This window comes from Caloenas nicobarica, chromosome 18 (assembly GCF_036013445.1).
Source record: "Caloenas nicobarica isolate bCalNic1 chromosome 18, bCalNic1.hap1, whole genome shotgun sequence".
NCBI lineage: Eukaryota > Metazoa > Chordata > Aves > Columbiformes > Columbidae > Caloenas > Caloenas nicobarica.
Window position 1 is genome coordinate 3,161,800 of NC_088262.1, and position 11,500 is coordinate 3,173,299.

The window sequence follows — 11,500 nt, forward strand, 5'->3', positions numbered from 1 at the left end:
TTTGGCACCAAAATCCCAAAGAGAGATGAGACACCCTGTAGTAAACACTGTTCATTTTGAGGCAGCAGCTAGAAAATCTGGCTCTGAGTGAGTCATGGAGAAGAACAGGTGAGCCAGAGGATCTGTGCTTGGTCTGGTCATATTGCTGGATCAAACGGGATCTCTAAAGAGCTGGGATAAGGCATATTCCCTAGGAAATGGCATATTCCCATCCAGTGAAGAAGCAAAGTGGTGTCCTGACATCTACAGCTTTTGCCCTTGGCAGTAGGGTTGTCCTCAGGCTATCGAGGTGCAGGGCTACTTGCCAGGACACGCTTCTCCACCTCACGGTACCAGTTCTTTAGCTGCTGCCTCCTCATTCCTCAGGAATTTAAAAAAAACCCAGTCTGGGCATCTCCTTTGCACATCTCGCTCCTCGAGCTCCCAGCAGGGAGGGGTCCCTCCTGGGAGCATGTCCTGCTTTTCTTGAGCTGGGGGAAATATTAAATGAGAATATCAGACATGAGGCTCGTTAGCAAAGCCAAAGGTGGACAGCTTGCAGTAGCATGAGCTGGAGCATTCGCCGGGGCTGCCTGTAAGTGACAGCACTCCTCTTCCCGTAGGTCAGTACCTTCTGGGGAATGGCTCAGTGTGAACGTAGGAAGAGCCAAATCCTTAATTTCACATGGGAGGGAACTGTCAGAGCTGTTGCAGTGCTTGAGGGTGCAAGTACATCTGCTTTCTACCGAGATGTACTTGTCCGCTTTGGACTCAGGGTAGGATGCAATAATAAAAGTCTCTCTCTTTCCCTCTTTTGCTCAAGAATTTGCAACTTCCAGCAGCATTTCCTGCTTTTCTCTCTAACTGCTGCCCAGAGGTGCAGACAGGCCTTGGGTGTCGCATCTGTTCAGTAAATGCAGTTATTTGGCCCCCACAGTAACTACAAGTTTCCTTCACCAGTAAGAAATAACTATCAGCATCGTCTGCTTGTATTAATCATGAGGAAACTACAGAGTAACATTATCTTTGGAGACTTTTGAGTGTAAAAGTGCAAGCTGTGAGGGCTTTTGGCATCTCTGAGAGTCACCGTGAGCAAGTAAGTATTAATATATTAACATATTTACATCAGAGGTGCGAGAAATAAAGCCTTCCTCCAGTCTGCTCGCCCAGCCGGCCGTGTTGGAACAGCAAGTCATCATCTCCTGGCCCAGACAGGAGCCGCGTCTCCTGATTCAATCACTAAATCCCACCACCTTTGCCGCGGTGATAACAGCAACCAGACCTCTCATCCAAAGACTGTTCAGCAGCGCGTGTCACGATGGCAAACGCCGGCTGCAAGTACGGGCACGGCGGAGCTGCTCCTGCACCGGGTCGTGAGCTGTACGACCTGGCCGCCCCAGCTCTACTGTTTGTCCGTCATTATTTTGGGAACAGATGTTTCAAAGGAAATGTGAGTTTAGGAAGACCCTGCGCTCCTTCCCAGGAGAGAACGAGCCTCGTGCAATCTTAAAGGGAGCCCAAGTAAGATGCGTCCTGCTGCTACTGTGTTAAATTCGGTAGCTTTTGTTGTCTAGCTGGATTTATATATGTTTCTTTTCCCCTGTTGTTTGCAGTGCTGAACAACAGCAAAATGTGCCTTGGAAAATATACATGACACGGCACTTATCTGTGATTCGTACTGCCTATGTAAAAGCAGTCAATAGCACTATCTGCCTCGTTCCCACTCCCCAGAAGACTCTTTCTCGCACATATCTTTTCCTTCTTGCTCTTATTCCTCTAATCTTTCATTTCTGTAGCTTTTCCCCCTTCCCTTATACTAATTGCATTTTTTCTCTGTTGCATCAAGACATTTTATCAGTCTGTAGGGTGCCGTGAGAACTGCTCAATTCCACAAATTAGCAAAAATAAAATTAAAAAAAAAAAACCATCCATAAGTGACACAGGGGATGAGGGAAGTTTTTTTGTCTCCTATCATGTTTGCCCAGGGCCTGACTGTAGCCCTCGGGCCCCATTCCCTGCCTCCCCCTGAAGCACCAGCTCAGTCTCTGCGTTCAGCCGACACCGGCACTGACGGATCTGATCCAGCAACCATAATCAAAAGCAAAAAAAAAAAAAAAGCAACATATGGCATCACGCTGCTCTGCTTGGAGGCTTTTGGTGATGTCATTTAGCATGCGTAAATTTAGGATGGTTTTTGCAAAACCGGGATCTTGATCCCACAGCGGGTAAATCTACCCTGGAAGAGGAGAAACGGTAATGCTGGGGGGAGCGGGGTGGTGACTGGAGCTGCTCAGGAACAGGTTTTGTTCTGGCAGCTAGAAGTATTTTAGCTGATCCATTAACGCGGTGCCCGTGATCCTCAACAGGCTCCTGTGCCGAGGAGATGCAGCTTGCGCTGCCGCCCATAGATAAGGCTCTGAGGATGGCAGATGCTGCATTTTGGCTACACCCTTGGCGAGCCGAGCGCTGGGTTTGGCTGGAGCAGCAGGAATTCACCTGCAGCAAACGAACAGGGAGCCGATGAGCTGCTCCCGCCCCAGCACCCGGCGTTCGGCACATCCCTGAGCCCTGGGCTGGCGTGGGGCAGCAGTCGGGCGGGATTTGGATCAAACTCTCCATCTGTCAGGTCCCGCTGTGATTGCTTTAATGGCTTGTTTCAGCTCGACCTAAATAAGCAACTGAGGGCAGAGGGCAGCGCTTTGGCACATCCGTTCCCCCAAAAAGCAGCAGAGGGCTGTGTGCTGATGGCCGTGTCCCCTCTCCCCGCAGCCGTCCCCATCCCTGCCTCGGCTCCCCATGCTTTCGGGGATGAGCGCCTGCGGCAGGAGGGCGCTGACCCTGCTCAGCAGCGTGTTCGCCGTCTGCGGCCTCGGCCTCCTGGGCATCTCCGTCAGCACCGACTACTGGCTCTACCTGGAGGAAGGCATCGTCCAGCCCCAAAACCAGTCGGTGGAAATCAAACTGTCGCTGCACTCGGGGCTCTGGAGGGTCTGCTTTCTGGCAGGTATGGTCTGCCCCCCAAAAACACCCCCTGTAAGGTGATGTTTGCGGCATGTCAGCATCAGACCATGGGAAACGGCTGGGGAAAATAGGGTTTTTAGAGGCTGTGCCCATCTCTGCTTCTGAACTTAGGCGCAACCTGAGTCCTTCCACCACCCCATGCCCAGATTTAACAATCAGATGGATAAATGTGCCTTTGCACACAGGCTTCGGGTGCCAGACCCCGCTGCCCCCCGTCCCGCTCCGTCCCAGCACTGCGGCCACAGCGCCTTGGGCAGCAGCTCAAAACTTTCCATTTTGTCCCTGCGACATTTAGATTCAGGCCAGCTGGGCCGTCCCCTCCGTCCGCGCCAAGTTTGACGGAGCAACTTGGCTGCAAGGACAGAGTTGAATAAAACCCAAGGGAATAGGAATCTCAAAGTGACCGATTTGAAATGTCACAAAGTTTCAACTGCTGCTTGGAAAAAGTCGAGGGAGTAAGGAGCTCTGATACCACCCCAGGGTGACCTTAAACCCTCTGGCTTCAGGTTTTTGTATACAAGTAAGTCCGTTTGCACAAGAGAGATGGTAGTTAAGAGATGTCTTTCTTCAGCCCCAAACACTGACACCCAAGATGGAAGCAGCACTAAAAAGCAAGATTGTTTTTATGCATGCACTGAAATTCATTTTAAAGGCACTCTCTCCCGCACCAAAAATAAACAGACAAGCACACTGCAGGTGTGACTCCGTCTCTGTTCGCTGCAGGTGAAGAGCGAGGCCGGTGCTTCACCATTGAATACGTCATGCCCATGAACATCCAGCTGACATCTGAGTCCACAGTCAACGTCTTAAGTAAGTGGTTTGGTGGAGTCTTACTCTTTGTGTAAGTCTTACTCTTTGTGTCCTGCAAAGCACCAAAGGGTCACTAGGGATCTTGCTGAAGAAGCTCCTGGTTCCCTGATAGTGCTACCGCGCAAGGATGCTGCTACTTTTTCCACTGCGTGATTTACCTGACATGCTCCTAAGCTTTTGGGGACAGCCCTTTCTAACGGCAGGATGCTGGCAGAGGATCTAAGCTGTACAGTTTCCCGTCACTGGCTATTCAGCACTGATGCTTATAGAAGTGTTTGGCTGTATAGTCTCCTCTCTGTAATTTGCAGCTGTATTTATTCTGTAGCAGTCAATTTTACACATTACATAGCAGGACTAATTAAGGATGGAGTGTCACAGCTTTCACAATTAATTCTGCAGTCATTTCTGATTTAATAAACAGAAATGTTCAGCAAACAGTTTTTACAGTGAACCTAGAGAAAAATGCAGGTTCCGATAGTGTTTTTTCCTATGTAGCACTTCCCATGGAAACTCTCAGAAATGCGAACGTTAGCAGGCATTTTCACAGCCAGACAGAGCCTCCTCTTTACTCAGCGCATCAGCAAAGAGGGGAACCCCTGCCAGGGGCTGGGGAGCAGCGCAGGGACACCCACGTTAACCGAGAGCGAGGAAGGACATGAGGTGCCCAGAGAGCAGCAGGGCTGCAGCCAGCCCACCCACCCGAGCCCATTTCTCGTGCTGTGTGGGGAGGACTGACCTGCTCTCGCTTCCCTCTGCTCCTCTCCCCCCAGAGATGATCCGCTCTGCCACCCCCTTCCCTCTGGTCAGCCTCTTCTTCATGTTCATCGGCTTCATCCTGAGCAACATCGGCCACATTCGGCCTCACAGGACCATCCTCGCCTTCGTCTCGGGGATATTCTTCATCCTGTCGGGTGAGTTTTGCTAACCAGCTTTTTTCCTGAAAATCCTTGAGCATGGAGCACATCGGCTTTTGTAGCTGCTGGTGCTCTCCTAGCACGCTGTGGTTGCTGCTCGTTGGAGCCGTCCCCTGCGGGATGTCCCGCAGCCTGCCCGGGCTTTGCAGGGTGGACAATCGCCCGGTGTAAGGCTCGTGCGTGTGAGAGGTGAGGAGGTGCAGGGGAAAGCACCCGCCACCCTGCAGGAGCAGCTGCTGGGGTGCTGGGGGAGAGGACACCTCTCATGGCGCGTTGTTCGCAGGAGAGACCTGAAACTTGAAATCGCTCGGCTGAGATGTCTCTACGTGAGACAAGTGAGTGTTTTATTCCCGGTGTTGTGCCAGTGTTCAACAAATAGCTGTGACAGCTGGGCTTTGAAGCCAGCTCCTACCCGGTGCACATGGACTTGCTTGAGCAGGTAACTGACTGAAATGTGAGGAATGCCCTGGGTTAGCTCAGCGGGAAATCAGCCTCTTTCCCCAGTTATTTCAAGCACACTTCCACAGTTTTACACTTTCACCCAAAGTCATACCTTAAAGGAAGGTGCTTCTTCAGCGGCCTCATCCCTAAAGCGTTTCCCACCGTCTTTCTCCTCTGTTCCTCCCCAGGTCTGTCTCTCGTGGTGGGGCTGGTTCTTTACATATCCAGCATTAATGACGAGATGCTGAACAGAACCAAGGACTCAGAAACATTCTTCAACTACAAATATGGATGGTCGTTCGCCTTCTCTGCCATCTCGTTCCTTCTCACAGAGGTACCTGGGGCTGTCCCACCCCTGTCACGAGTGCATCCCGTTCTCAGGGGGGTGGCGCTGGGGCTGTGAGCAGAAAGAGGACTCAGATGGGATTTAGGGGTAGGCTATGAGAGCAGATACATCATATGGTGGGAGACATATACAGTGGGGACAGACCCCAAGCCTGGAGCACTGATGGAGTGTTTGATCCCGATTGGATGCCAAGCACGGATGCAGAGGAGGAGATGGGGTTGTGCCATGTTACTTATTGCAGAACCCACGACACAGGACAGTGAAGTGACCATCCTCAGGAGCCCTTGCGCACCATCAGCACAGCCAAAAAAACCCCATTTATATTTCTGTTCTGTTCTGTTGGTGGTGCAGAAGGCAGCCATTAGCAAGCTGAGCGTCAGGCCGTGTCTCTCTCCCCTGCAGAGCGCCGGGGTGATGTCCGTCTACCTGTTCATGAAGCGATACACGGCCGAGGACATCTACCGACCTCACCCCGGCTTCTACCGGCCCCGCCTGAGCAACTGCTCCGACTACTCGGGGCAGTTCCTGCACCCGGACGCCTGGGCCAGGGGCCGCAGCCCCTCGGACATCTCCAGCGAGGCGTCCCTGCAGATGAACAGTAACTACCCGGCTCTGCTCAAGTGCCCCGACTACGACCAGATGTCCTCGTCCCCATGCTGAGCCCCACCGCCCCCACTCCCACCCCAGCGCCGACAGTCGCCATGTCCCGACTCCGTTTTTTTGTTTGGTTTTTGTTTTGGTTTGGGTTTTTTAGGCCACTCTTCCAGGGCAATTCTCTATTTATAGGAGCATAAGTATAACCAGAGACATTGGGTATATAACCAGTAATATAACCTAGAGAATTGGGATATTTTCCTTCCTTCCTTTTTTTTTTTTTTTTTTTGTATTCTTCCCTGCATATCTAAAAATCTCTCCAAAGTCCTCTTCTTTCAGCTCATCCCACAGAGCAAACAGGAGTTCTGCCTGGGGGATAAATCCAGGGCTGGACTTGAGAGCAGAAAAAAATAGAGTAGAACTAAGAAAAAAAAAAAAAAAGTATTTTTTGGTTTAGTTAGGCTGTGAAAGTTTGTGCATTTGGCTGTATCATTTAATTATAGATTTACTGGCCTAAGCACCAGCAGGCATAAAAGATTTGTGTAAATTTCCAAGAAATAGCCATCGTCAGAAAAATATAAACCTTGTCGTGATTCAATATTTACTGATTGATATCTCTTCTTGCTGGATATCACTTTTAACCAGGCTGTAATGGGAAATAGCCATCTTTCTCAACTATACCTCAGCAGGCTTAGACACAAGCAGGTTGTTGCTCCTCTATGGCCACTTGTGAACTGTTGCTTAAATATCCCGTATGAGACCGGAGGCTCTGCAGCCCTGGGGTGTCTGGGCTGGGGGGGGCTCAGCACCCACTTTTCCACTGCCATCCCATAGACCGGGGGTCTGAAGAGCGACTGGGAGAATTTCAGTGCAGTATCAAGTGGAAAACTACCTAAAACATTCCCGTAGGCAACATCAGGCACAGGATTTAGGGGAAATGAGGGCCAGAAGCACAAGTTATTTTGTCAAAAGGTGAGATCCCAAACCAGTGTAAAGTGATGTAGCTGAATTAATGGCATCAGTCCACTGTAGCAAAGTAGTTGGCTTATGTTTCATTTTGGCAAGAAAATGGTATTTTAGCTGCTTTGTGTGTGTGTGTATAAACCTTATTTTGAGGTTTTAAAATTTCATATGATGCTTTGGCATTTTGGTTTTAGAGAGCTGCCAGGGTGAGAGCATCACTCTGATTGAAAACAAAGGACAGGGAAGGAAAAATCCGTGCTCCCTCCTGCGCTCCTGTGCAAGCCGGGAGCTTGTCACCTCGTGGGAGAAAGAGCTTTGTCCAAAGCTTGTTTCTGTTCTTGTTATTTTGAACCTTTCAGACAATTTCCTTTCTGCAAAACAAAACCCTCCAGAGATTCTTGGTATATCTGAGCTTGTTTTGTCTTACTGTAATTAAAACAAACAGAATATATGCACTTCTAACCTCATTTGTAGCATACTATGTAATGAATGTTGCACCTCTTTGTTATTATTTATTGTTTATTATTTGTAATTTACCATTCAGTATTTATTATTTATAAACTACTCCAAAGTAGGGTCCGGGTCCCGGCACAGCACCACTGTTTGCATCGACTTTGACACCATCCCATGGGACCTCACTGCAGACCAACCAACTCCTGAACAGGATTATTGCCTCTCCAGTTCCTTCAGATAAGCCAGTAACTTATGTCTAGTGTATATCTAGTATCACTGACTCCCAATTTGCTGAGTTTTAAAACCAGGGTATGTTTTTGTAGACACAGATGTATTTACTGTTAGTTTTTATGTTACTTACGAGCATCTGTTTTCTCAATCTAAAACCCAGTTTGTAAGTGCTACGTGACAGGTTCGCTGCTGGGAAGGTCCAGGCGTTACAGCATGACCCAGCCCCACCATCCAGCGCCGAAGCCTCCTGGTCCTCATCTGTTCACCCCAGGCAGATAAATCATCAGTTTTCCACTGGGATCTCTATGTTTGGCGTGAATTAGGCTCTGGCAAAGCGCTGAAGTTCACAAGCGATGATCTTGCTTTTCCCAGAACCCAATGTAGTTTGCTGGGTTTGATGTTAGTGGTTTCTGGCAGCTCAAAGACCCTTTGCATCTTCCCCTTGACAGATCTTTCATATTCTTGGTCCTTCTTGGAAGGGAAACATTTGGGATCACCAAAATCACTGATGTTCAGAGGCATGAGGGCTGCCCCACACGGCTACGTTCTCCCACGCCAGGGAGTAGTTTTGTACACTTAATCCTGTGCAGCATCATGAGACATCCCTGTCCCCCAAGTGGAATTTTCCTTTATACCAATTAACTACAGAAATACTCATTTTATAAATTAAAATGTCTGCCTACGTAAGTAGAAGATGTGATAACAAACTTCACGCCTTCCTCAAGGCCCCAGAAGGTTTAGCAGAGTCTAGGGGCTATTTAGAAAAGTAATTATTTTAATTCGTCGGAGAGATTATCATCCTGTGGCTGCATTTGTGAGCCCGGGAGTTTGCATGTTCACCCAGTAAGCACAAGCCCTTCGTAAGTGCAGAACTGCTGGAAGAAATGTGTCAAAATAAGTGTTTGCTGTTGGTTCAGTAAATGCTGGTTTGGGGCAGGACAACGTGGTGCTTGGTAAAGCATAGGCACAGCGGTTGTGCCGCCGGGTGGTATTGCAGCTCTCGGTGTGGATGGCAATGGGCCTTTAAATGCAGGTGTCGCACCTTCATGGACTGCGGAGAAACTTCTCCAGAGCTTCTGAGGTCTGGAGACACATGTGGCATGGATGCAGTGGCGGAGCAAGCCGCGGAGCCCAGCCGCCCTGCGAGCTCCTTCTGCCCTGAGCATCGCCTCATGGCTGGTGTTCTCCACAGCGATAAACGCTCAATAAATAACTCTAGTATCCCCTTAGGACACCTAATCATCTTTCATACACCTCTCCTAGTCCTCTGGCATGGTTTCACCACACTTTAATCTCTGTTATGCCGCATCCGTCGCTCCCTGAATAACATCACGCAGTCCCCTCCCTCAGTCTCCCGCCCCTGTTTCAGCGCCGGCCTCGCATGTGTCCTTTCTGTGTCTGTCACTTGGATTGCAATAAATGGAGAGTGGAGTTTGAGGATAAACTAAACTAAAACTAAACCAATTAAACTGGAGGTTTAACCCTTACAAGACTGAAGAGCTTAAACTCTCCATCTCTGCTGCCAATAGAACAAACCAAGCTGCTCATGGGCCCGTAGGAAGGTAATTGCTCATCTGACACTTGACAGAAAATTGTTTGCATTTAGAAGCAAAAAAAATCTCTTGTTTTGCACGAATGACTAATTGGCGTCAGACCCTTAGTGCACGCGGCCGTGTCTGTTTGAACGACAGTGTTAGAGCAAATGACCGGGATTAAGGGTTAAATAAAAACCCGGCGCTGCCTCATCCCCGCGCAGTTGGCTGCTCAGGACAGCAGCGGGCTGAGGCTTTTTCCATCTCTGCCATCAGCCTCCCACACAGCACACACATCCAGCCCCAGCCCGGGCGCCATATGGAGATCACGGCACCCAGAGGGATGGATGAGAACTGAAAAAACCGCACGTGGGAGGCGAGCGAGTCCCTAGGAGGCTGGTCGGGAAGCCGGGTGCTCTGAAACCTTCTCAGGGAACTCCTAAGAGCCACCCTCCCGCTCTGTGTCTAGAGTTTTTTTTAATTAAATGCCTCTTCTGTAACCCCTGAGAGGCATTTTCTGGCCTGTATCTCCCAGGACATGAAAGCTCTTTTCTGCCAGCATCTCTCCCCCCACCCCTGGGACATATTCTCCTCTTTGCACCCTTCCACCACATCATTCCCATGGCCCCAGTGTGATGGGACCATGGTGGGAACAGGCTCCCATTGCCCGTTAGTTAAAAGCGCCCTGAAAACCCTCATTGAATCATGAGGTATGGATGCAAGGGGCTCATTAGAGACCAATCATGAGCAGTAATTAAGTAGCCAGGAATAACGAGGCTGGGTTGGGTCATGTTCTCCCTCAGTTGCTGCTGGAGCAGCTTGTGGCTCCAGAGCACTTTCTTACCCAGTGGAAAAAAAATATCTCTCTCTGTATAAATCTGCATATAGGTATAGCTGAAGTGCTCTCCAGTGCTGTTCCCCTTGCACCTCTGTTGTTGGTGGACACAAGGAAACACTGGGAAGGTCAAGGCGAGGTGAGAGCCCCCGCATTGAGAAGCAACCCCCTCCTGGTAGGGATGCAGGCCAGGAGAACTGCTGAGCTGGTTTGGCTGCTGGTGAAGCTGCTGGTGTGATGGGGTGAGGTTTGGGTGGGTGCTTTGGGGCAACCTGGCCCTGTTGTTGCCCGGAAGGGTGACGTGAAGCTGCTGCTTGGGTCAGTGCAGGGAGAGCAAAGTCCTACGCTGGGGAAGCCCAGGTGAACCTTGCTGTTGTCTCCTCTGGACATGGGACTGAAGACCTGTGCCCTTTCATCAGCTTTGAGCACACAAGGCCCAAAGGTATTTCGTTAGGGTGGATTTCAGCGGTGTATCACCGCGGCAGGTAAAGAGCTGACACGAGCACGGTGAAGGCAGTTTGGGGATTTCTAATACACAGCGCCCTGCTTGCAGGTCCTTGTGTTGCATTATTAATACTATTTGTCAGGGCTGTGTATTCATTTTCCTGAATGTGAGTTAGCCCCATGGGCTATCCAAGGTGTGCTAAGAAATTAAATAGTCTTATTTCTCCCTGCTAATAGCTTGTTAGCTGTGCAGAACTGCTGTGTCCGTGGTGGGAGTGCTGTGTGAACAGGCAAAATATTCACCCAAGTAAATACTCTTTCACTAATGAGAAGTAGGTGATAGATATTTATTTTCTTCTTCTTCCTTTCTTATGAGATTTATTTATTTACTTCCATTTTTTTTCCCCAACCACAAAGGATTCACATTTATCCGGGGGGGGAGGGGAAAAAAAAAAAAAAGGCATTTTCCTCCTTTTCTCATCTAGTTTTAGGGTATCCTGCAGCAACCCTTCCTGCACAGGTCAGGTTGCTCCATCTCTCCTCTCCTGAGAACTATATCAGCTCTTAAAATTTTTTTCTGCAAATTGCCTGCACTGAAACCGTCCTGAACACATTAAAGCTGTGGCTCCTGGGGTGGGGAGCGGGGTGCCCCCAGCACCCCAGCTGCTCGCAGGTGCCACCCCAAGTGTCCTCGCCATGGCCAGGGTGCTCAGCTGACCTTTCCTCTGTACACCGTGGGGTTTCTGTCTATCGCTGTTCTGTAGATATCAAATTGCAACCTGTTCCCATGGATACAGCAGATTATAGAAAGGGAAGAGCTGCCTCTTTGCTTTATCTTCATGTGCGTTTTCATATACCTTAGATTTTGGATTATGGTGACCTCAGCGGGCAGAGGTTATAATTGGCGGGCGATGGCTGCAGTGATTACCCTGTATGT

At 49.5% G+C, this 11,500-nt stretch overlaps 1 protein-coding gene across 1 annotated transcript; it reads left to right on the top strand.

The window, feature by feature from the left end:
• The first annotated feature begins 2,775 nt into the window (after positions 1 to 2,775).
• CACNG5 (calcium voltage-gated channel auxiliary subunit gamma 5) lies at positions 2,776 to 6,171 on the top strand. Its single transcript, XM_065648040.1, has 5 exons — positions 2,776 to 2,983; positions 3,724 to 3,810; positions 4,581 to 4,721; positions 5,354 to 5,499; positions 5,914 to 6,171. The coding sequence occupies exons 1-5, from the start codon at positions 2,776 to 2,778 to the stop codon at positions 6,169 to 6,171; spliced, it is 840 nt and encodes a 279-aa protein (XP_065504112.1).
• Positions 6,172 to 11,500: the final 5,329 nt, after the last annotated feature.